General features: G+C 51.4%; 1 protein-coding gene across 3 annotated transcripts; it reads left to right on the forward strand.

Moving 5' to 3' along the window:
* The first annotated feature begins 5,786 nt into the window (after positions 1-5,786).
* Positions 5,787-21,510, forward strand: LOC142024901 (uncharacterized). Of its 3 annotated transcripts, XM_075017237.1 has the most exons (3): positions 5,787-5,922; positions 16,756-17,894; positions 19,799-21,510. In XM_075017237.1, exons 2-3 carry the CDS (start codon positions 16,764-16,766, stop codon positions 19,817-19,819), a joined length of 1,152 nt encoding a protein of 383 aa, XP_074873338.1. In that variant the 5' UTR covers positions 5,787-5,922; positions 16,756-16,763; the 3' UTR covers positions 19,820-21,510. The 3 variants fall into 3 exon arrangements, with proteins under 3 accessions (XP_074873338.1, XP_074873337.1, XP_074873336.1); XM_075017236.1 differs by lacking the exon at positions 19,799-21,510 and having other exon boundaries at positions 16,753-18,884; XM_075017235.1 differs by lacking the exon at positions 19,799-21,510 and having other exon boundaries at positions 16,756-18,884.
* The last annotated feature ends 3,201 nt before the right edge of the window (positions 21,511-24,711 follow it).

Raw genomic sequence — 24,711 nt, forward strand, 5'->3', positions numbered from 1 at the left:
GAATACCCAAGTTGTTGCCCTTCAGTCTTAGTAGATCTCCACATTGTCCGAGGTCTTCCTCTTTTGTGTTTTCCTTGTGGCTTCTTTGTGAGTGCTTGACGGATTGTGCTGAATGTTGGTTTTCTGTGAGTATGGCCTGGTCATCCCCACTTTCTTCTCTTGAGTTGAATGTCAAGTGGTTCTTGTCCTGATCTGCTCCAAAGCTCCTCATTTTTTGGCAAAGTATAAATATGCTTCATGGGTGGATGGTCTGTGGAAGACCAGTGAGTGGATGAAGGGTTTTGGTTTCAGTGGGGGGTGCTTGAAAGGGGCAGAGGAGGAGGGAACGGTAGGGCGCTGGGTTATTTCCAAGCATGGAGGTGAGCCAGTGCTGGGATTGCTGGAGAGCCATTTCTGTGGGTTTCACGTGCACTTTCGTGTTCGGAGGAGAGGTAAAGGTTCCCCATTACAGTTTGTGTCTGAGTTGCCTCTGTAGCTCCTGGGGAACATGAGGGTAGGGATAGGGGAACGCTATTCAGAGAAGCAGCGAGGGGCAGTCTGCACCTGTAATTACGACGCAGTAAGAGCTACCAGTCTGGTCAGACAGGATGTCAGAGCACTGCTCCCTGTGTATTGGACTTCTCTGTTGTTCTGACTGGGGAATTCATAGAATCATAGAACGCTAGGACTGGAAGGGACCTTGAGAGGTCATCGACTCCAGCCCGCTGCCCTCATGGCAGGACCAAGTACAGTCTAGACCATCCCTGATAGACATTTATCTAAGCTGCTCTTAAATATCTCCAGCGATGGAGATTCCACAACCTCCCCAGGCAATTTATTCCACTGCTTGACCACCCTGACAGTTAGGAACTTTTTCCTAATGTCCAACCCAAACCTCCCTTGCTGCAGTTTAAGCCTCTTGTTCTATCCTCAGAGGCCAAGAAGAAGTTTTCTCCCTCCTCCTTATGACACTCTTTTCGATACTTGAAAACCGCTATCATGTCACCCCTTAATCTTCTTTTTTCCAATTCATGGTGAAGGTTCTCCAGAGATGTGGGAACCCTGGGGGATGCCACTTTGGGAGTGTAGTCTAGTGGTTAGAGGGGAAGCAAATGAGAGTTAGGACTCCTGGATGTGAGCTAGGGCCCGTCACTTCCCCACCCCTCTGGCTCCATCTACATTAGCAGGTCTTGTCGACAAAACTAGCATTTTGTCGACAAAACCTGGGTAATGTCCAGATTCCCAAGGCGTTATGTCAACAGTAAATCGACAGAAGGCAGCATTTTCATTGACAGCATTCTGCCGCTTCTCAAGAGGAAGAACTCCTCTGTCAACAGAGATCTATTGACAGAAAGTCGGTCTGGATGTTCTGGGGGGCCCTCTGTTGACAGACGGGGCTTCCAGGACACCGGGCAGCCCTGTCTGCTGTGCTTCCAATTGGCTGCTCTGTTGAGAGAGTGGCCAAGCAGTCTGGCCCTTCTGTCAACAGAGCGGATCGCTCTTGCAATCTGCTTGGCGGTTTGGCCACAATCTGTGGAGAGAAGTTTTGTGGAAAGATGTCTTCCCACAAAAACTTCTGTTGACAGATTGTTCTAATCCAGACATAGCCACTCTGGGTCCATTTCTCCCAGCTCTGCAATGGAAATAATAGGCTGCTAATTACAGGGTGTTCGGTAGCTCAGGGAAAGGCTCAGGAGAGAAGACACCATTATTTTTATTGTTTTTACTATGTTTTCATGGAATCACAGAAATACAGGGTTGGAAGGAACCTCAAGAGCTCATGAAGTCCAATTGCCTGCCCTGAGGTAGGACTGAGACCATCCCTGCCAGCTGGTTGTCTAACCACATGGGGCCAAATGTTGGGGAAATCCCCTCTGCCGACACCTCCCTTCTTCCTTGTGGAACAAGGATGACCCAGATGTCCACAGAAGGCTGCTGGAGAGCAGCTTTCTGTTGGGAGACCTCTAGGCTCCCGAAAGAAGCCCACAATCTAAACATTGCCTAGTTTATCCTACTCCAGTGTTCTGGGACCTCACCCATCCATCATGAGTTCTCAAAGATAATCGTTGGTGAGTCGGAGCCTGGTTTAGCTAGTTCCTTGACTGCTTTGTGGAAGACCAACACACCCAAGTCTGTGCTCTACCAGCCAGTTGGCTTTTAGCTCATGTGGCAAAGCATGGGTCTTCAGCAGGTTCATTCCCTCCTTCTCGATGCCTCTGGAGTTACACCTAGAATACATTTCATCAGGCCATCTCAATTTTACCTATCTATTCTTCAACCTGTTCCTTCTCTGTTTTGGCTTGCCACACAGGTGAACACTAAAGCCAAATAGGCATAAATGTCTCAGTCCTTTTGACATAAACCAGGGGTCAGCAATCAAAATAGCAAGATGAGGCATTTTTTTCGAATTGGGTAAGAAACTCAGTAATTCAAGAGCCTCAGTGCACGTGAATACGAGATGGTCCTTAATGAATAACCTCAAACTGTGCTTTTTGTAACCCCTGTTTTAAGAACAGCGCACGCATGTTACTGCAGAATCACAGAATCATGGGCATTTTCTCATGCTGCTCTACTAACATCATATATGCCATCATGTGCCAACAATGCCCAGATGCTTTGTATATTGGACAGACCTCTAACTCCCTTAGACAAAGGGTCAACGGGCACAAAACAGACATCAAAACACTCCAGATCCACAAACCAGTCAACATTTTAATGGAATGGGGCATTCTGTCAATGACCTAAAGGTATGTGTGTTACTGAAGAGGAATTATCGCACCGTTCTGGAAAGGGAAGCAGCCAAGCTGACTTTTATATTCAAATTCGGCACATTAACACATGGTTTAAATCGTGATGGGAACTTTCTGAGTCACTATAGGGGCTCATCTGCATACTTGGCTCAGTCTAATTCTTGACTTTCCCGCCCACCCCTCCACTCTGATTTGCTCACCTTGATTATCTTTTTCTGATTTGTCCTCCTTGCTTACTGTTTTTGGTTCTCTGTGTCTTAAATATTGAGTCTGTTCTGGTCTGGCTATGGTCTGAAGAAGTGGGTCTGTCCCACGAAAGCTCACCTAATAAACTATTTTGCTAGTCTTTAAAGTGCTACTTGACTGCTTTTTGTTTTGTTACTGCAGGACATTCACAAACTTTTTGCATATTCTGTTTCCTCACCCTTTACATGGGTGTGTTTGTACCACTGTCCTCCCAACTTTCACTCCCAAACCAATTTAATTATGCAAGTTTGCTTCACATTTAATTTCCGTTTTCTTTCTTAAGATGCGTGTTGCCCTTCCCAGCAGGAACGCCGCCAGCTTCCTTTTCCTTTTCAGAATCAAGACTTCATTAGCAACACAATCAAAACACAGACACAGTATCCTATCCCAGAATGCACTGCACATATTAAAGGGGGAGATATCCACCGTTACACGATCTCCTATCGTTTGCTGTTTAGATATGAGTTGTTCATTGCTGGGCTTTCGGACATTCACCGTCTATTGAAAATAATCAGGGTGGGTTTTTTTGTTGGTTGTTTGTTTTTTGTTTTTTTACTTTGTAATTATAAAGAGCTGCTCGTGGCTACAGAGCTGCAGGTTGCAGGCCCCTTCCGTAGACCATGACCGTGATTATTAGTATTTGATGCTCTTCCGTCTTTTCCCAGCACTCTCTGTTAGCGGGAGAATGCTAAAACGTTAGGACTGTAGCTGGAGTCACTTATCCCTGTTTCCAGACAGAGGCTCAGCTGCTCCTGTGACACGCTGGGATTATTTCTGAAAGAACAGCCCTCTGGGAAGGGTATTTCCTTGTTTGTGGATGGTGTCGAGCAGCCAGGTCTGGTGTTTCTGGAAATTCAGGTTCGGGGAGAGTCTTTTATGTCACACTGAACATTTTACATGACTGTTTGGGGTTTTTTTTCCCAGAAATAAATTCCTAATCTTGTGGGTGTGAAATCTTTGTGTCCCAGACGTCTGCCAGGGGCACAGTGGTGCCTGGTGTACCAGGAGGGGACTGAAAGCTCAGAAGGGATACCACAGTGCCCCGGTAGGCATGGTGTAGCTTTGAGGGATCACATGGGTCGAGAGGAGGCCGAGGGGCAGTTGAAATATCTCCATGGGTGCGAGGACTCAGAGGCGGTGTGCGTGTGAGAGAGGGAGGGAATGCGGCTGGGTAAAGGGCGTGGAAGCAGACACACACTCCACTAGGCATAGCCGTCGACGGATGATACGTGATTTTAGGCACCTGTCTTCATGGAAGAGCCTTCCCCTCAACCTTCCTTAATCCTTGCAGCGTGGGAGAAGTTACAGGGTCAACACCGACCCCTGAGCAGTCAGTCTAAGCGCAGATGGAGGCACAGAAAGAGGAAGACGGAAGGAAAAAAGGAAAGATTGGTGGCGAGCAAGGCTGAGTTGGGAAAGGAAGACAGAGCAAGTCCTAAAGCCTTTAGATCTCAGCTCTTCGCCGCTGCTTGGGGTCACCGCCTCAACCTGCCCAGTAGGGTTTCCAATTTTGCTGGAAACCGAATACCCCGATGCCCCCGTTCCACACTTCCCCATAGGCCCTCCCCTCCCCCGCTCCTTTCAGTGCCCCCCTCCTCCATCTCACTCCCCCCCACCCCCCAGGACATACCTGCTGCCTGCAGAGCTGCTAGGGAGCCGGCTTGTTCTGAAAAGTCCTGCATGGGATCTTTTCAGGGGAAAAGGCAAAACACCGTCTTTATTGGTAATACACACGTAGCAACCAACACTTACCATATGCATATGATATATTACACTCACATACACACAAGCACGCTCCTGTCTTAGAAACATAGAACGCTAGGACTGGAAGGGACCTCGAAAGGTCATTGAATCCAGCCCCTGCCCTCATGGCAGGACCAAGTACTGTCTAAACCATCCCTGAAAGACATTTATCGAACCTGTTCTTAAATATCTCCAGCGATGGAGATTCCACAACCTCCCCAGGCAATTTATTCCACTGTTTGACCACCCTGATGGTTAGAAACTTTTTCCTCATGTCCAACCTAAACCTCCCTCACTGCAGTTTCAGCCCACAGAGAACAAGAAGTCCTGTGGCACCTTATGGACTAACAGATATTCTGGAGCATCAGCTTTCGTGGGCGAAGACCCGCTGCATCAGCTGGTGTTGCAAAATGTCCGTTAGTCCATAAGGTGCCACAGGCCGCCTCGTTTTTGTGTGTAGACGGGCCCTGGGCTCTTTCGAAAGAGCCCCCTTCTTTCGACAAATCTTTCACAACTTGCTAGCGCAGACGCAGCCTGTATGTAAACAAAAAGCCACCCAGGAGCACTTGAACAAAAGAATTTACTGGGACAGACCCACTGTCCCACGAACGCTCCCTCATAAATTATTTCCGTAGCCTTTGCTGTGCCCCTGGAGGGCTTTTTTGTTTTGCTCGTGTACAGCCCAGCCCGGCTCCCTCTCTGTGACTAGCCAACGTGTAAAGAGCTTGTGACCCTCCTGCAGGACTCGCGTCTCCCATCACACACCGTTGTGCGTGGGCGGATCTAACGCGGGGGCGCCCAGCAGTAGGGGTTGGAGGTGGTTGTCTCTCCTTCACCGCCACTGCGGCTGGGAGTCTTTTTTTTTTTTCTCGAATCTGGAACAAAAGACGCTGCGTCTTGTTCTTGAGCGTGGGGCGGCCTGGGCCCCCCCGCAGGGACCCCCAGCGCTCCAGGGCTGGGGTGGGAGCTGCTGCGGGACCCACGCGCCCTGCCTGGGCCACGTGTTCCCGCCCGGGGAAGGGCAGGGGGCGCTCCGGGCGCGGCCCTTTAACTCGGGCCGCTGCGGGAAGCAACTCGAGCTGCTTCCTGGGTCAGGCGGCTGCGCTGCGAGCTCCGCCTCGGCCGCTCCGCCCCCGCGGCCGGATCGGGCCCCGCCTCGCACCCCCGGCTGGATCCAGCCCCGGCCCCGATCCGCCGCCCGCAGGTACGGGGGAAGGAGCCCCGGGGGGCGCAGGGCGGCCGGGCCGGGGAGTGACTCTGTCCCCCGCCACCGGCAGTGACTGGGGGGGCAGGAGCCAGCAGTGGGGAGGGGTCCCAGCTCCCAGACCCCCCCCCGTCAGTGACTGGGAGGAGGCAGCCGTGGGGAGGGGTCCCAGCTCCCAGACACCCCCCGGCAGTGACTGGGTGGGGGGGCAGAGCCAGCCGTGGAACAGGGGACCCCCCCGTACATGGGGAAAAGGGGGCTTGGTGCAGGGGCAAACAAGCCCTGGGGGTTTCTGTGCTGCTTCCAATGTGGGGAGCCGGGGCTGGGGGGGGGCTTTGTCAGGTCGGGGGCCACTGACCCATAGACAGACCAGCGGGGGCCACGCAAGAGAGAAGCAAAAAACACCCACCTCCCGGATGCAGTTCCCACCTCCCTGGGGGGCTCGGGGTCTGTGTGGGAGGGGGCTGGGGGGTTTGGGGGTGCAGGGTCTGGGCGGGAGCCTAATGCCATTCCCGGCTGGGCTGGGGCATTGTCCGGCACTGGGCTACACTGAGGTCTAAGGAGGTGTCCGTCATGCAGCGCCCGAGACCCCGATGCAGTAACGCTAAACCTGGAACCAGCCCCTGCAACAAACCTCGTGGCCAGCTCTGCTCCCGTATCTACCCCAGCAATATCATCACAGGACCTAACACCAACCATACCATCAGGGGCTCCTTTACCTGCACAGCTACTAATATAATATCTGCCCTCCTGGGCCAGCAATGCCCCACGGCCATTTACACCGGCCAAACTGGACAGTCTCTCCGTAAAAGAATAAATGGACATAAATCAGACGTCAGGAACGGCAACATACACAAACCTGTGGGAGAACATTTCAGTCTCCCGGGACACTCAGTAACAGATTTAAAAGTAGCAGTCCTACAACAAAAAAAATAAAAAATCAAATGTATGAGAGAGGCGGCCGTCTTAGTCTGTATCTTTGCGAACAACAAGAAGTCCTGTGGCACCTTCTAGACTAACAGATATTTTGGAGCATCAGCTTTCGTGGGCAAAGACCCGCTGCATCAGATGCATGAGTGGGAGGCGGGTCTTTGCTCACCAAAGCTGATGCTTCAAAATATCTGTTAGTCTAGAAGGTGCCACAGGACTTCTTGTTCTTTCTGAAGGTACAGACTAACACGGCCACCTCTCTGATCCTTAATGTGGAGGGGCAAGAGCTGGGTGAGGCCCAGGGATGGGGGTGCCAGATGTCCCCCACCAGCTGCTGAGGGTGGGTTAAAAAAAGCCCCCCCCACACCCCTGCCAGGGAAATGAGGTCAGCATGGTGGCTTGCCGCTTTGGCCCCCTGCCCAGCACTCCTGCTGGGGCAGATGGGTCAGGCCACTGACCAGTGACACTGCTGGGCAGGATGAGAGACCGGGGTGGGGGGGCACCCATTTCCCTGGGGATTCCCATGGCCGGAAGGGCTGCGGAGGCAGGCGAGGCAAAGCCTGCTCACCCTGCACCAGCCCAGCAGCCCAGGGCAGGAGCCAGGCCCAGCAATGTGCGCCAAGACTGGCAGCAGGGACACACCTCTGGGCTAGTGGGAGGGAGCCCCACCCCACCCCGCTAGAGCAGCCGACCTGCCCGTGCCCGCCACTGATGGCTCCGTGCGCTCCCAGGCTGGAGGGGAGCCCGGCGGCTCCCAGCATGCCTTGCGGCGGAGGCTCCTGGCCGGCGCTGCTTCGAAGCCGTCACTAGAGGCGGGAGGATGCAGCTGGCTGGTGTCGGGCAGCGGCTCGGGGCGGGTGGGTGCGGGAAGCAGCGGTGGACGGAGGAGGAGCGCGGAGCCATGTGGTGCTGTCCTCCAGGGCCCCGGCCAGCGGGTTGCCAGATGTCCTGCACAAAAATACCGGCCGTTTACATGTCCAGTATGCTCTGATTTCTTTTAACTGGACAGAGAGCCCAACTACCAGACTGTCCGGTTCGTGCTGGACACCTGGCAAACCTACTGAAGACGCAGTTATCAGAAAGCTATCACAGGCTGAACCTCTGCAATCCAGACTTCCCTGGTCCTGCCTCAGCAGCAGCCCGACGGGTGCTGGAGGAGGAGCCGGCTGGGTCCTGAGCATTGCTGATGACAGGGGAGTGGAGTCCCAGCACCTTGGGGGGTGGACCCTGGTACCCTGGGGGAGCAGAGCTCTGGGGGCCCAGCACTGACTTCCCCTCGTCCGGCACATTCCCTGCTTCAAGACCAGTTGGGTCCTGAGGGTGCCAGAGCGGGAGGTTCAACTTGTACCAGCCTACAGAGCTCAGAAGCCAAGAACCATGCTGGAAAGTCAGCAAACAGGTGTGGGATTATTAAATTCTGAGGCCCTAATGCAGGGGTGCACAAAACGGGGGGCAGGCCCCCTGGGGGTGGCGTGAATTTCATAAGGGGGGTGCAGCACAACTGGCCGCCAGGTCTCAGGCTAATCTTAAAACTGTGGCAATCTGTGATTGGTTTTATGTCTGTGTATTCACATCTCTACATCGATGCGTAATGCTTTTAAAAAGAAGGAAAGAGAGAGGCCATAGTCTCCACTCTACGGAAATTCTACATCCTACAGGCCGATTTTCTTACCTGTGCTGAAAGTTTTCTTTCCATATGAACAGAACCGAAACTTCCACTGGTTTGGATGACATTAGAAAGGTTGCCGGGGTCGAGGGGCTGTTAACTGCAGCGATGAAAAGTGGGGGCTTGAAATAAAAAATGTACTCACCCCCTGCCCTAATGAACAGTTATGATGACCTGTTCAGCCCCCCAGTATAACACAAGCCGTAGGATTTCCCTGGATTCATTCCTGACGGACATAGAGCAGATTATTTTTTTTTTTTTTAAAAAATCCAGTCTTGATTTTAAACTGTCCAGTGATGGAGAAGCCACTGCAATCAGGGTTCCCGCTAATTTTTTTCCTACTGTGTGCAGAATAAATTTTATGTGCCCCGAGGCACATCTGAATGTGCACCGGTAGAACCACAAACCTCGCTGTGGGCGCCCTGCCAATCAGCTGAGTAGCGTTTGAATCTCTTCTGACTGACTCCATAAGTACTCAGTTGACAGGGAACTCTGGTCCTCTATATTATTTTCCACTCTCAGTTTCTGTCATCTGCAAACTTAGTTGCTAATGATTTTGTTTTCTTCCAGGGCATTGACAGAAACACTAAATAGCATAGGGCCAAGGACCAGACCCTGTGGGATTCCCCTAGAAATATACCCCTTCTCTGGTGATTCAACCCACTAGCCAGTTTATTTTTGTAACTGTATTTATTTAGGAAGTTCTAGTAGTAGTAGGCATCCTTCAGTCTGCACAGACTATGGATTGCGCCCTTTAAAGTTTCAATTTAAGACTTCATTTACAGCATCTATTGTGACTATAAAGACCCACACGAGAGTGACAGTCCTTGCTGCATCTCTTGCAGATGTAGTGGGTGTCTGGCAAGTCCTTATTGTGCTTTCTGTGTGCTCGCTTCTCCTCTGCTAGCTGTCTGATCTTCAACTCGCCCTTCTGAAGGCCCTTGTGTAACCCCTGCCTCCATCTGCCGCGGTCGTCTGCTAGTTCTTCCCAGTTGTCCAGCTCGATGTCTACCTCTCTGAGGTGTCTCTTGCAGACATCTTTGTAACGCAACTGGGGGCGTCCGGGGGGTCTTTTGCCAGAGGCTAGCTCACCATACATGATGTCTTTTGGAATCCTTCCATCGTTCATCCTGTGGACGTGGCCAAGCCAGCGGAGCCGACGCTGCCTGAGGAGGGTGTGCATGGTTGGGATTCCAGCTTGCTCGAGGATGGCGGTGTTGGTAACTCTGTCCTTCCATGATATTCCAAGGATGCGCCTGAGGCAGCGCAAGTGGAAGACGTTCAGCCTCTTTTCCTGGCGGGCGTACAGGGTCCAAGTCTCGCTGCCATAAAGGAGGGTGCTGAGGATGCAGGCTCTGTAGACTTGCATTTTGGTGTGAGTGTACAGCTTGTTGTTATTCCACACTCTCTTGCTGAGTCTGGACAGAGTTGTGGCCGCTTTTCCGATCCTCCTATTTAGCTCAGTGTCCAACGACAGGGTGTCAGTGATGGTGGACCCGAGGTAAACGAACTCATGGACAACCTGGCTGCGTCTACACGTGCACGCTACTTCGAAGTAGCGGCAGTAACTTCGAAATAGCGCCCGTCACGTCTACACGTGTTGGGTGCTATTTTGAAGTTGAAATCGACGTTAGGCGGCGAGACGTCGAAGTCGCTAACCCCATGAGCGGATGGGAATAGCGCCCTACTTCGACGTTCAACATCGAAGTAGGGACGTGTAGACGATCCGCGTCCCGCAACATCGAAATAGCGGGGTCCTCCATGGCGGCCATCAGCTGGGGGGTTGAGAGATACTCTCTCTCCAGCCCTTGCGGGGCTCTGTGGTCACCGTGGGCAGCAGCCCTTAGCCCAGGGCTTCTGGCTGCTGCTGCTGCAGCTGGGGGTCCGTGCTGCATATACAGGGTCTGCAACTAGTTGTTGGCTCTGTGTATCTTGCACTGTTTAATGAAAGTGTGTCTGGGAGGGGCCCTTTAAGGGAGCGACTTGCTGTTGAGTCCGCCCCGTGACCCTGTCTGCAGCTGTGCCTGGCTCCCTTATTTCGATGTGTGCTACTTTGCCGTGTAGACGTTCCCTCGCTGTGCCTATTTCGATGTTGGGCTGAGCAACGTCGAAGTTGAACATCGACGTTGCCAGCCCTGGAGGACGTGTAGACGTTATTCATCGAAATAGCCTATTTCGATGTCGCAACATCGAAATAAGCTATTTCGATGTAGGCTTCACGTGTAGACGTAGCCCCTGTAACGTATAGTTGTCAATGCTGACATTTGAGTACATTTCTCTTCTTTAGGCTGATGGTAAGCCCAAAGTCCATGCACGCTTTGGAGAACCGATCCAGCAGTTTTTGAAGCTGGTCTTCTGTGTGAGACACTACAGCAGCAATGTCTGCGAACAGCATGTCTCTGATGAGGACTTCTCGCACCTTGGTCTTAGCTCTCAGCCTTGCAAGGTTAAACAGTTTCCCATCAGATCTTGTGTGCAGCAAGATGCCCTCTGTTGAAGATCCAAAGGCATGCTTCAGGAGGAGTGCGAAGAAGATCCCGAAAAATGTCGGAGCAAGCACGCATCCTTGTTTGACGCCGCTCCTGATTCTGAAAGCATCCGATAATGCGCTGTCATATTGGATGGTTCCTCTCATGTTTTCGTAGGAAGTACTAAGGAATTCATAAGTCTTTGTCTGGTACCTTTCGGACACAAAACATTTCTTGCAACCCATTGACTTCATTTAAGGAGACGTTATGCAGAGTTAGCTAGTTTTTAACTTGTGCCATGTTGATTTTGCATCATTCTAGTTTCTTAAGGAAAATATCGCGTAGAATCAAGTTGAATGACTTGCAAAAGTCAAGTATTCTACATCAATCAAACTTGTAATAAAAAACAATCCTGAATTTGAGGAGATATTTTTCCATAAATCCAGTTGACAGACTGTAATTATGTTACCTTCTTCTAATTCTTGATTAATCAATTTCCGTACCAGCTGTTCCATGATTTTTATTGGGACTGATGTCAGGCTGGTAGGTCTATAATTACCAGATCATTCCATTTACGCTTTAAAAATATTGGCACAACATTAGCTTCCTTCCAGCCCTTTGGCATGTCTGCACAGCTTCAAGCTTGATTTAAAACAAACAAAACAATTATGATAAAGTAATTTATTAGGTGATGAGCTTTCGTGGGACAGACCCACTTCCTCAGACCATAGCTGGACCAGAACAGACTCAATATTTAAGGCACAGAGAACCAAAAATAGTAATCAAGGTTGACAAATCAGAAACCTATTATCAAGATGAGGAAATCAGAGAGTAGAGGGATGGGCGGGGGGAGGGAATCAATGATTAGATTAAGCCAAGTATGCAAAAGAGCCCCCATAATGACCTAAAAAATTCCCATCCCGGTTCAAACCACATGTTAATGTGTCGAATGTGAATATAAGAGAGAGTTCAGCAGCCTCTCTTTCCAGACTGTTGTGAAAATTCCTCTTCAGTAAGACGGAAACTTTCAGGTCATTTCTGATTTGTCAACCTTGATTACTATTTTTGATTCTCTGTGCCTTAAATATTGAGTCTGTTCTGATGTGGCTACGGTCTGAAGAAGTGCATCTGTCCCAGTGAAAGCTCATCACCTAATAAATTATTTTGTTAGTCTTTAAAGTGCAGCTTGACTGGTTTTTTGTTTTGATAGTGTATAGGCTAGCACAGCTTTCTCTCTGGTACTATTCAAAAAAAATTATGAGTAATAGCACAGAGATCCCCTCTACCAGATCTTTTAAATCTCTTGAATGCCAGCTGTTCAGATTTGCTGATTTTTAAAATGTCCAACTTTAATAGCTGCTGTTCAGCATTCTCCGAAGTTTTTGTCAGAATAGAAAATATTTTATCCTGATCAAATGATATGAATCTATCATCAGCTTTTTCTCAAGTATGTAACAAAAATATTTATTGAACACTTCTACCTTATTATTCACAGCTAGTTCAATATAACAGTAGACTAATAACATAGATACGGTTGCTTTTCTTCCTTGTAAGCCCAAAAAACTCCTTATAGTCCTTAACTATGCTGTTTGTAGTTTTCTCCCAGTGTCCTTTTGCTTCCCTTATCAATTGCATGCAGCTGCTAGCCTCTAACATATTCCTTGCTGCTAACCTCCCCCTTTTCCTATTTGTTGCTGCATGTGTTTGTATCTCTTTCAGTGTAAAAATACTGTCCTTTTCCTGCTAAGCTGTTGTCTTTTAACCACCGTAGCCTTCTTTCTCCCTTTTTCGGGATTGTGGCTTTTTGGTCATCTAGGAAAATGTTTTTAAAAAGTTCTGCGTTGTCATTTGTGTTTTTCTCCACGTTTCCCGCTGATTTGGCTCATAAACATTTTCAGCTTTCTAAAAGTGGTCCTAATAAGGGTTATGTCTACACAAGCAGCCTCTGTCGACAGGGAAATCTCGACAGAACCTCTGTCGTCAGATGGCTGCTCCACACAACTTGCTCTGTTGACAGAGAACTGTCCAACTGCACTGCCCTCTGGAGCCAGAACAGCAGAATCGCGGCTCTGCACGGTCCTCTGTCTACAGAACCAGCTACACAGGCACCCTGTCGACAAGACACTGGACAGAGGCGTTATCCCTATTTGGGAACGGGTCTAACGTTGCCGCCGGCAGAACAGCTGACTTCTGCCGACAGACTCTCGACAGAGCAATTTAGCCGTGTAGACGCTCTGGAGTTTTGTCGACAGTAGACACAGCCAAGGAGAGAAATAGATACGAGTGGCTTGGACTTGATTCTGTATGTAGCCACTAATTGTCAGTGCTGGGATGAAGAAGGAGTTTATCTGCCTTGGGGAGGTCTCAGATCAAATTCTTCAGTGCTGGGTGCGTCACGTTGGAGTCAGAAAATTGTCATTTATAATTCAGAATTTCTAATGAGCGTTTAGGCTGGAGGTTTCATGTTTCCTGTACTATCTTGTGCCTTAATTTTAGGAACATTTCAGCTGTAACCATTCAAGATTATTTGCACTGGGTTGTTGGTGACTCAGAAACGGGTAACGCCGTTCTTGTTATAGCATCCCATGTTCCCGGTCTTCTTGCCTCCTGAGTTCTTTCTAAATAACGTGTGATTTAGTTTAACACACTGACCCCCATGTGACTCATCCCAGCATGTTTCTGTCGCAGCAAATAGATCTGACTTGTGCTCTTAAGTAAGTAATTCCTGTTTCTCTTGTCTTTCACCCAGCCCCTAGCACAGGGGTGTCGGCAATTCAAGAATTATTTCTCTTTATGTTCTTTGGTTTGTGCAAGGGACGGAGTACAGCCCCTATAGTCACGTCCTACAGAGATAAGTTTATACAAAGTATGCCTTTTGAGGTGTGATGTTATCTGATTAAAATATGACCCTCTAGATCACTATTGCATCCACTCTTCTATATTTGCAACATCTTTTACAGAGTGGGCCAAGAGAGACCTGGTATGGTTATGCTGCTTGTAGGCGGGTATCGGTTTTTGTATTTGAAATTATGAGCGTTGGCTCTGTATTTGCATTTCAATGAGCTTGATTCTGAGTAGCACCAGTGAAGCATTCGATTAGCCTCTTAAGGGAGGTTTAGGTTGGACATTAGGAAAAAGTTCTGACTGTCAGGGTGGTCAAACACTGGAATAAATTGCCTGGGGAGGTTGTGGAATCTCCATCGCTGGAGATATTAAGAACAGGTTAGATAAATGTCTATCAGGGATGGTTTAGACAGTACTTGGTCCTGCCCTTGGGGCAGGAGGCTGGACGCGATGGCCTCTTGAGGTCCCTTCCAGTCCTAGTATTCTACGATTCGATGACTGTGAAGGAACTTTTCAAGTTGAATGGCCCATTGAGGAGTCATTGACTCGTAATGGGCCTTAAGAGAGGCCAAGCCACCTCTGATGAGCCTTCCTGAGAATGTTCAGACTAGCATGTGGGCAGTAGCTTTGACCTGCAATGAACGAGGTCATGTACGGACAAGTGGCTGGCTCACATGATAAACTCTATCTAGTAGCAGCGGTTACAGAGCAGTCACCGAGTTAGTCTGTACTCCAGTAAAACAAAGCAGCAGAAATGTAGCGCTTTAAAGACCAACAAAATGATTTATTCGGTGATGAGCTTTTGTGGGACAGACCCACTTCTTCAGAGCAACGTCATTAAATGTCACTCTGTATTGAAAATGAAATTCAGCTGAAGAAGTGGGTCTGTCCCACGAAAGCTCATCACCGAAGAAATCGTTTTGCTAGTCTTTAAAGTGCTGCATTTCTGCTGCTTTGTTTTGTTAGTATCAGAGAGGTCGACGAGTGAGTCTGTATCTTCAAAAACTACAAGAAGTCCCGTGGCACCTTATACACTAACAGGTATTTTGGAGCATCAGCTTTCGTGGGCAACAACCCTCTTCATCAGATGAGGGTTTAACTATATGGGCTCATGAAAATGAAGGAGTCCCAGTTGAGAGGAGGGTCAGATTTGGAACGAGGGAACTAACACCAGCCAGCACCCCCTGCAGCCACCAGCCATCCCCCTGCACTCATTACTCTATCTAGTTACTGTAATTTTCCACTGCAAGAACAGTGGGAGTCCCTCCATGTGAAAGAAGCTATAAATGGCCTCAGGAGCCTATTGTAATTTGGTGATCAGTATTGTTTTGATAAATTGTGTTTGGCAACGTCCTACATAAAGCTAAAATATTCCCGTAGGTCGTTAAGGACGTATGTTCCAAATCACAGGACAAGGTGGCCAGTCGGTGTCTGTCCTAAACAACGGAACGTGTGGTCTGCTTGGTTATCATTTAAGCAATAACTAGAGTCATCAAGTGGGAAGGGAGACAAAGGGAGGACAACCAGGTGAGAAAAAAGCTGCAGAGAAAATCCTTCTGCACAGAGTCTTCGTCTTCTCAGCTGGAAATAGTTCTCAAAGGGGGGGCAGGACTATAAAAAGGAGGGACACATATGCCGCAAAACCTCTTTGCCTGTACCCCCGCATTTATTTCACTCTGAAAACAGCTCTACGAGGACAGGCTGAGGGATTTGGGCTTATTTAGTTTGCAGAAGAGAAGAGTGAGGGGCAAGTTGATAGCAGCCTTCAGCTTCCTGCAGGGGGGCTCTATCGAGGATGGAGAGAGGCTGTTCTCAGTGGTGAAGGATGGCAGAACAAGGAGCAATGGTCTGAAGTTACAGAGCAGGAGGTGTAGGCTGGATATTAGGAAAAACTATTGCCCCAGGAGGGTGGTGAAGCACTGGAATGTGTTACAGAGAGAGGTGGTGGAATCTCCATCCCTGGAGGTTTTTAAGTCCCGGCTGGACAGGATCCTGGCTGAGATTATTTAGTTGGGGTTGATCCTGCTTTGGGCAGGGGGCTGAACTAGATGACCTCCTGAGGTCCCTTCCAGCCCTAGGAGTCGATAAGTCAATTTTCCCAATAGGCATTTGTTTTTCCCCCTTTCCTGTCCCCCTTTCTGAGAGTCCCACTTGTAAGACCCAGACTAACACGGCTACCCCTCTGATATCTGCCACTTGTAAGAGGGATTCAGGTGTGTTAGATTGCCAGGCTCTGTCCCCTGCTGGGCTGAATAGTTTGTCTTGAAGGCCAAGGGGGTGGCAGGGTGACCCAGGTCCTCCCATTCCACAGGGTATCAGTCCATGACCTCCATGTATCAGTCCCTGCGCATGGGGAGGCAGAGGGGTTGGTGTCCTTCCCAGCATGGAGTCAGAACCCACTTCCCGGGGCTACGACCCACAAGTTCATTCAGTTTGGGGCATTGCCTCTCTTGTCCGACCTGCTGCTGACTTGCTGCCGGTAGAGTTCCCTTTTGGGTCTGGGCCTGCACCTCTCTGCAGTCCCAGGTGCCTTCTGGACAGGCAGCTGCAAGTTGGTGGCCCACAATATCTCTGGGGTGTACTTAGTCTGTTACTTCTGGTGCTGGGGGATTCATTTCCAGTCTCCCCTTGGTTGGGGAACCAGTGCTGGCTTCCACGTGTTCGTCTGGCTGGCGACTCCATCCCATCAGGCAGAAAGAAGTGGAATTCCTGCCTCTTCCCCAGTTTCTGCCCTGACTGGACCCAGGCTCCCTTCCTTTATCCCCTCTCCTGGGCTGCTATTGGTCACAAGTAGACCAGGGCAGAGCTAGTGGAACCCTAGAGCTCCCCTTAACCCTTGCTGTGCCCGCCGGCTGTTTGCTTCATCACACTCTTCTTCCAGCATGGGAACTGACTCCGGTCTGGATATTTTCTCTGTCCCAGCAGGTGATGACATGGTGAGTGAGAACAAGGAGGTGAATCCCCAGCAGGGAGGTCCTGGGCAAATGGATACACAGAGAAGTCAAATGGGAAGATCTGAAGGGGAGGTTTCCTGGAGTCTTGAGCAAGAAAAATCCTGTGAAAATCAGCACAGGCCAGAGGGGCAGCAGGAAAACTCCTCAGGGGGGAGACTGGGTAAACAGACGGACCAAGGAGTTGGTTTGAAGGACCTTCCTGGAGACACTCTCCAGCCAGGAACCTGCACTAAGAGGAAAGGGTGTGCTGAGTGTGGAAGAGTCTTCAGAAACGATTCTTCTCTGATGGTTCATCGGCGAGGCCACACAGGAGAGAGACCCTACAACTGCCTGGAGTGTGGGAAATCCTTCACGCGGAGCTCCACCCTGGTTGAGCATCAGCGAGTGCACACAGAAGAGAAACCCTATAAATGCCCTGACTGCGGGCAATGCTTCAAGCGGACATCAACCCTGATTTCCCACCAGAAAATCCACACGGGAGAGCGACCTTATCACTGCCTGGAGTGTGGGAAAAGCTTCAGTGAACGGTCCAACCTCCATAAACACCAGAGAACCCACACGGGAGAGAAACCCTACAACTGCCTGGAGTGTGGGAGAAGTTTTGCTTGGAGCTCACACCTTATAAAACACCAGCGAATGCACATGGGTAAGATGCCCTATGTTTGCCCCGACTGTGGGAAGGGCTTCGGCGACAGCTCAGCCGTCGTTAGGCATCAGCGAATCCACACCGGAGAGAGACCTTATAAATGCCTCGAGTGCGGGAAGAGCTTTAAGCAGAGTTCCAACCTGATGAATCATCAGCTAACCCACTCAGGAGAAAAGCCCTTTTACTGCCCCGAGTGCGGGAAGGGGTTCAGTCGGAAGGCTCACGTCCTCTCCCACCGGAAAACGCACAGAGCAGAAAGGTCCTTTCACTGCCTGGAGTGTGGAGAAGACTTCCCTGGCAGCGCAGAACTTGTTGGGCACCAGAAAACCCATGCTAGAAAGACACTGTACGAATGTCCTGTCCGTCGGGAAAGCTTCCTGCGGAGGTCAGAACTGACTTCCCATCCGTGTGTCCGCACGGCAAAGAGAACCTATCAATGTTCTGCCTGTGGGAAGAGCTACAAGGTAAAGGTCTCTTTAATGTCCCACCAGAAGCTCCACACAGAGTAGCAGGTGGCAGGATCTGCTCAGCATGGGGCAATAGGTCTATGGCCTCCTCAAGCCAAGCATAAATGAGCATCAGCGATGGGTGGTCTGTGTAGGGGCAGCAAGTGGATGAAGGGTTTGGGTTTCAAGGGGTGATGACTGGGAGGGGCAGAGGAGGAGGGAAGACCACTGGGTACTGTGAAGCTGGGTCGTTTTGAGGGGCAGAGGTGAATTCTGCGTGGTCCACATGTACTTGCTGGTTCAGAGGGAAGGTAAAATCGCCTTGTTACAGTTTGCGTCTGTCACCTCTGCAGCCCCGAGGGCAGGGATGAGCAGTGCTATGCAGGGAAGCAGAAAGGGGCCCTCTGAGGCTGTCATGATTGGCAGTAAGAGTTACCAATGTCAGTACTGCGCCGGGGATTGGACGTCTCTGTAGCTGTGGCTGGGGATTGGGGAATTCGTGGTGGAGAGGCTCCTGCGAAGGGGGAGTGCTGGGGGATGCCATTTTGGGAGGGTGGTCTAGTGGTTGGAGGGGAGGGAAATGAGCATTAGGACTCCTGGATGTGAGCTGGTGCCAGGCGCTTCCCCTCCCTTCTCTGTCCATTTCTGCCAGCTCCGCAATGGCGAGAAGTTGTCCCATTCCAGGGACAGTGGTGAGGAGGGGCCATTAATGGTTGTGTGTTTAGCAGTTGAGGAGAAAGCAAGAAGTTGGGAGGGAAAATGTCGTTAGTTTTGTTCTTGTCCTCGAGTTGCACAGACTTACAGCTGTGCAGGGTTGAAACCCGGGTGCTATCAAACCCCCTGGCTTGAAGTGGTTCCTCTTCTGTGTAAGGCTTACGGTTTGGCTCACAGCCACTGTAAAACTTGTTCCGACGCTCCTGGGTTGGACGGAACATCGAGTCTGTGTCTACACTTGCATTCCTCTTTCAAAAGAGGCGTGCAAATGAGGGAAATCAAAAATGCAAATGATGTGCAGATTTGCATATCCTATACCTCATTTGCATATTCTTATTTCAAAATAGCTTCTTTCGGGAGAAGAAAACCAGTGTAGACACTGGGCTTTTGAAAGTAAACCCCATCTCTGAAAGAATCCTTCTTCCCGTAAAAAAAAGGAAAGAAGGGTTCTTTTGAAGATGGGGGTTACTTTCGAAAGAGCAGTGTCTGCTCTGTTTTTCTTCTTTCGAAAAAAGCTATTTCAAAATAATTTGCACATGAGGTGCCAGATATGTAAATCTGCACTTCATTTGCATTTTTGATTTCCCTTGTTTGCATTCCTCTTTCAAAAGAGGAATGCAAGTGTAGACACAGTCAGAGACGTCATCAAGTCCAATTCCCTGCACCAAGTAAACCTATACCGCACAGGGCAGATGCTCGTCTGACCTGTCCTTAAGAACCTCCAGTGATGGAGAGTCCACACCCTCCCCAGAAGTCTCTTCGGGAGCTTAATGACCCTAATAATTAGCAGAGGATTTGGTTTTCCCGCTTCCGAAGCGCACCAGTTGGCCCTTCTGTACACACTTGATTTCAGACCAATTCTGCAAGTTTCACCTTGACCTCTAATCCTGTCTTCCAAAGCGCTAGTGATTTTCTGCAACGTTATTGATTTATTTTCCATTCCCTTACTTAATAGTCATTAACGGTGCTATTGAACAGCATCAGAGGTGTGACTGTCTCCTGAGGAGCTCCACTAAATCCATCCCGGTCGTTTAACCAGCCGCCATTGATAACTTGGAGTCTGGTCTTTCAAATGTTTCCATTCCCCATGTAGTAACTTCATCTAGCCCACAATTCCCTCGTTTGCTTCAGAGGAGGTCAAATGGGACCTGTGAAAAGCCTTAGCAAAGGGTTTACGGTATCGTGACTTTAATATCTGGCATCCACAGGGCTGGGAGGTTGCCGGATAACCAAATATTCTGGATAATCGAGAGGACTCATGCTGGGTGGGAGACCAGAGGATCCTGACGGCTGCGCTCAGCCGCAGCATGGAGTGACGGGAGCACCAACAGGGCCGGCCCTACATCCCCTGGGGTGGGGGGGGGCGGTGCGGGGTGTTCCTCTCCCTCTTTGTTCACAAACCCCAGCCCTGAGGCCGCTCTTCCATGCTCCCGCCCAGTGTCTGCTGAACAGATCTGCCTGGCTGTGAGTCATGCTGGGTATTCGAGGGCGCCGGTTAATCAAATACCAGTTAAACAAGCCGTGGCAGAGCCAGTCTCATTCCTGGGCCCCAGGTCCTGTTTAGTCCACTGGCCCCACCGTATGAACCCCGTTACCCTTGCTGGGGCAGGGGGCAGTCTGGGGAGGAACCCGGTCCCCACCCGCTCATTCCAGGTTCCAGCCCAGGGACCCTGGATGGCTGCTAGCAGTGAGGGCTGACTCCCTTCACCTGGCCCCTGCAACTCCTGTCCCTGGGCCACTTCCCCCAGACAATTCCCCCCGGTACCTCCTGCTAGCGGTAGCCATGGCAGCAAGTCCCCTCCTTTGTTGGCTCCTCCGGCTGACCACTTCCTCCCAGTCTCTGGTGGAGCTCCAGGCCCTGCTGGGTTGGGGCAGTCCAGCCCCCCGGGTTGCTGAGGCTCCTCTTGTCTTCTGTGGTCTCTGGTGTTCCTCTAAATCTCCTTCCTTCTCACTCGCCTCCCAAACTCTCCTCCACCACCCTCCCCTTGCCCTGCGTGGAGAAGGGCTTATAGAGGGAGCCCTGAGTGGGATCAGCTGGGCCCCGACTGATTTCCAGCAGCCTGCTCCTCCGCTGCTCCCACTTTGCTGCCTGTCATCTCGACTGCTGCCCCCACTCTGCACTCGGCAAAGAGTCGTGTCAAAGAGGGAAAGTCGATGGGTTTGTGCTGGACAAATCTAGTTCTTACAATCTCATGATCCTGCGGGTGGGCTATGTCCACAAGGGAGGAAAGGGGTCGCCGCTCCCTGGTTCCCCTTCCAGCAAAGCACACCCCGCCCCAGCTAGATTACTTACAGAAGCCGCCAGGGATGTGAGTCGCATGGGGGTGGAGGCGCCACCTTCACTGCCACCTGCTTGTCCCACCGTGTGGCAGGTGCTTGCGGGGAGGGGCGCCCCACGTGCGTGGTTCTGACGCCCCACGTCTCACCACGTTGGACGGCGGCGCCGGAGGTGCCACAAACTTGTTCCGGGATCTTTCCAGGCTTTGATATGTCGGGTGATGTCTTTAGCGGCCCTGAGTGCTCTTAATTTCTTATTTTGCAAAGGTAGCTACACCGTCTTCCCTATGCCGGAGCTCTGGGACCTCACCGGTCCTCAGGGAGTTCTCAGAGATAATTGCTGATGATTCAGAGATTTTCAGCTAGTTCCTTAAGTACCTTTTAGTGTACAGGCAATTTCTCTCAGGCCATGTCTGCTCCCCGCCCAGCTCACCCAAAGCCACCCACCGGTGTGAAATCAAGTTCACCAGGAGAAACCGGCTTGTATCCATGCATCCAAATCACCACGCTCAGCAACAGTCTGTTCTGTGGCAACGGTTGCAGGGGGGTGCCAAGTTGGAGTGTTGCAATTTGCGACTGGTTTTCTAGCTTGTGTTCACATTTATAGACCAATTAATAAAGTTTGTACATTCGACAGACGTGATCCCTTCTGTGTGCTGAAAAGTTTTTATTTCAGATGAACGTCGCTGAAATTTCTGTCGGTTTGGACGATGTTAGACAGGTTATGGGGGAGCCCTGCTCATTGCAGGGACGAAAAGTAGGGCCCGGTGTCAAAAAATGCGCTCAGCTCTGAGTTAGAGAACGGTGCTGTCTTGCGAAAACCCAGCTGAATTGTGGATCGGCAGGCGAGCGACTGGGGCCATTTGTAAGTTTGATCTCAAGTATCAGAATTCCAGGCAGGTGTGGTTGGCGTCCGACAAACACCATGAAAAGAATCCCTGACTTCAGAGAGCCTGGCTATGGACCATTGTAGCATGGGATAACTACGCAGCTGGGGCCCCTCTAACACAGCTGGCCAAGGCACGATACCAGCCAGGGGGAGAAGAAACACCTGTGAAAATCTGGTGTCCAAGGCCGCAGGTAAGTTTGTGGGAGGGATAAGTCAGTGGTTTGAGCATTGGCCTGCTAAGCCCCTGTTTGTGAGCTCAGTCCTTGAGGGGGCCATTTAGGGCTCTGGGGCAAATAGATTTAAAAAAAAGAAGCAGCTCTTAGGGAGGGTGATAGGTCCTGCTTAGAGGGCAGGGGGCTGGACTTGGTGAGATAGGTACACTTGTCCCATCTAGGAGGGATCAGAGGCCAGGCCAGCCCTGGGGTGGGTGAGTGGGAAGCTGGTGAGTGTCCCTCACTTGCAAGCCTTGGTTTTGGGGCGAACACCGCCAACAATCTCCTCTCTTGTGCCAGGAGGGGGGACAGTCACACACCAGTGGGATCTGGGAGCTGTTCGGGCTGATCCCCCTGAAAGCTGGGGTGCCGCTGCAGAAATCTCACTGAATTGGACCCAAAGGCTACAGAGAGGCAGCCCCTCCCCGCAGCATCTAACACCCAAGGGGACAGAAACCCTTAGCCCGTGAAGTCACAGGCTCACGTTTCTCCTGCACGAGGTCCCGGCCCCCACGGCCACCTCCTCCCAGGTCACAGAAAGCAGCAGCTCCACTCTGTCACTCCATCCTCTGTTGCTGTTGAGTTTTTTGCCATGCAGAGCTACCTAGAAGCCAGCACCAGAACCAGCCCTCTGGTATTTCTCTGCTGGGCTTGTCCCTTCCTGTGCTTCCCTGCCCCAGCACCGTCCTCACCTGGATCAGCGGCACAAGAAGGGCCCATCCAGGCCACTGAGGGGAGCCTCCGACCAATGCTGCCTCTAATTTTTTCCACCCATGTGCAGAATAAATTTTGTGTGGTGCACAAGGCATGTTCGGATGTGCAAGACCAATGAGAACATGCTGCGGGCTCTGGGCACGCTGCCAATCAGCTGGGTAGCCACCCAAACACACCACTTACAGGACACTCTGGAGCTGACACACATGACTCCTCCTGGCGGGGGGGGGGCTTGCTCCCCAGCCAGCAACTCCTCCGGGGAGGGTGGAATCTGGGGCTGTGCTTGTCAGGAAGGGGTGGGGGGAGGGGCTGGGGATCTGTGGGCTGCCCTGGCCTCCAGCGGCTCCGGGGAGGCGTTACTTGGGGCCATAGCCCCTGCCATCCTGCAGCCTGTTTGGCAGGGCATTGCAGGGATGAGCCAGGCTCCTGGGGCTAGCCCTGGCCTCCAGTGGCTCTCCCACACCCTGAGCCATGACCTACAGGCTGCCTGGAGTGGCCAGCCTCTGGGGGTGGGGGCTGCCCCGGCCCCCAATGGCCCCCCTGCAGGCTGTGGGAAAGGCCTGGCTCCATGTACTGCCTCCAGCATCCTGTCCCCCTGCCCCATGGCCTGCAGGCTACTTGGGTGGGAAGCCAAGCTCTGGGGCAGCCCCCACCCTCCAGCTGCACACCCCAATGGCCTGCAGGTTGTCTGGATGGGGCGAAGTACTAGGGGCTACCCCCCAGCACCCAGCCTCCAGCTCCCAGGCTGCCTGGGGAACATAAGAGAACATAAGAACAACCAGACTGGGTCCATCCAGCCCACCTCCTTCCACCTGACGGTGGCTGATGCCAGGTGCCCCAGAGGGAACGAACAGAACAGGGACCCATCCAGTGATCAATTCCCTGTCACCCATTTTCCAGCCTCTGGGTGCAGTGGGGGCCCTTGTAGACTATGGTCTGCACAGCCCTGAGGGAGAGATTAGCAGCCACACACAGTCCTTCCCCCTGGACACTCGCAGAAGCTAGGACGGTCGCTGCCTCCTAAGGGACAGAGCCCACACCAGCCTCTCTCTGCCTTTGCCTAAGGAATTTTTCCCCCCGCCATCCAAGTTACCAGCAGCACTAACCACCCAGGCCAGGGGCTCTGGGTTTAACAGAGCCCAAGGGCGCTACTCCTTTTACTCCCTGAGTGACAGGTGTGTCCTGGGAGGCTAGTGGGTTTTTCAAGAGCCAGGAAGCCTTCTGCTGGGAGCAGATTTTTCCTCTGAAGGGTGAAGCTCTTTCCTCTGCGGTTTGTTGGCCTGGTTGCTTTGTTTCCCTTATGTCTAAATGTATTTTCATTGCTCTCTTGCTGTATTTAAGCCAGTCAGACGTTACCTCTCAGCCACGTTTTAATAATTTATTTCCAGCATTCAAGCAGGATTCTTTGTACACAATCAGCGCACTGAGCACACAGTGATTTTTGGAAGCGAGCCACCACGCGACCAAAGACACCTTCCAGGGCCCCTTTTCGAGCTGCACGAGGGCAACTGTGTGGTGGCGAGCGCGTCAGACCTGCTGATTTGCTACCTGGTGGCTTTGATGGTTGGTGTTGAAGGGCACATGGGGCGTTTTGGGGACAGTTGGGCGTTTCTGGACACCCCTGCCTTGCTGTTAAGTCCTGTTCGTGTTCTCTCTCTGGCTGCCGGCTACCTCCTCGCTTCGCGGGCAGCTGCCTTATCACCATCTTTCCCTCCGGCTCCCCACCCCATCTCCATCAACCCCTGCCCACGTCCCGCCACCTTGGGATCCAGTCACGGCCCCGCCCTGGCTCACACAGGATGAGGGTTTGCCATCACCCATGGCTCCCATCTATGTGACTTTTCCCCCGAGTCACACACAGCCCTGCAGACACCTCACGGGGCAGCAGCGGAGACCTTGGGCCCGACTGTGCTCGGAGGGCGTTGGCAGCGGCCAGGCACTCAATGGCTGCTTCAGGAATGAGAGAATGTGGTCGAAGGGCTCATCCCCATGTACCCCTTCAGCTTCCAAACTTCCTGGCTCCTGTTCC

Source organism: Carettochelys insculpta, chromosome 22 (assembly GCF_033958435.1).
Source record: "Carettochelys insculpta isolate YL-2023 chromosome 22, ASM3395843v1, whole genome shotgun sequence".
In the NCBI taxonomy this organism is placed as follows: Eukaryota; Metazoa; Chordata; order Testudines; family Carettochelyidae; genus Carettochelys; species Carettochelys insculpta.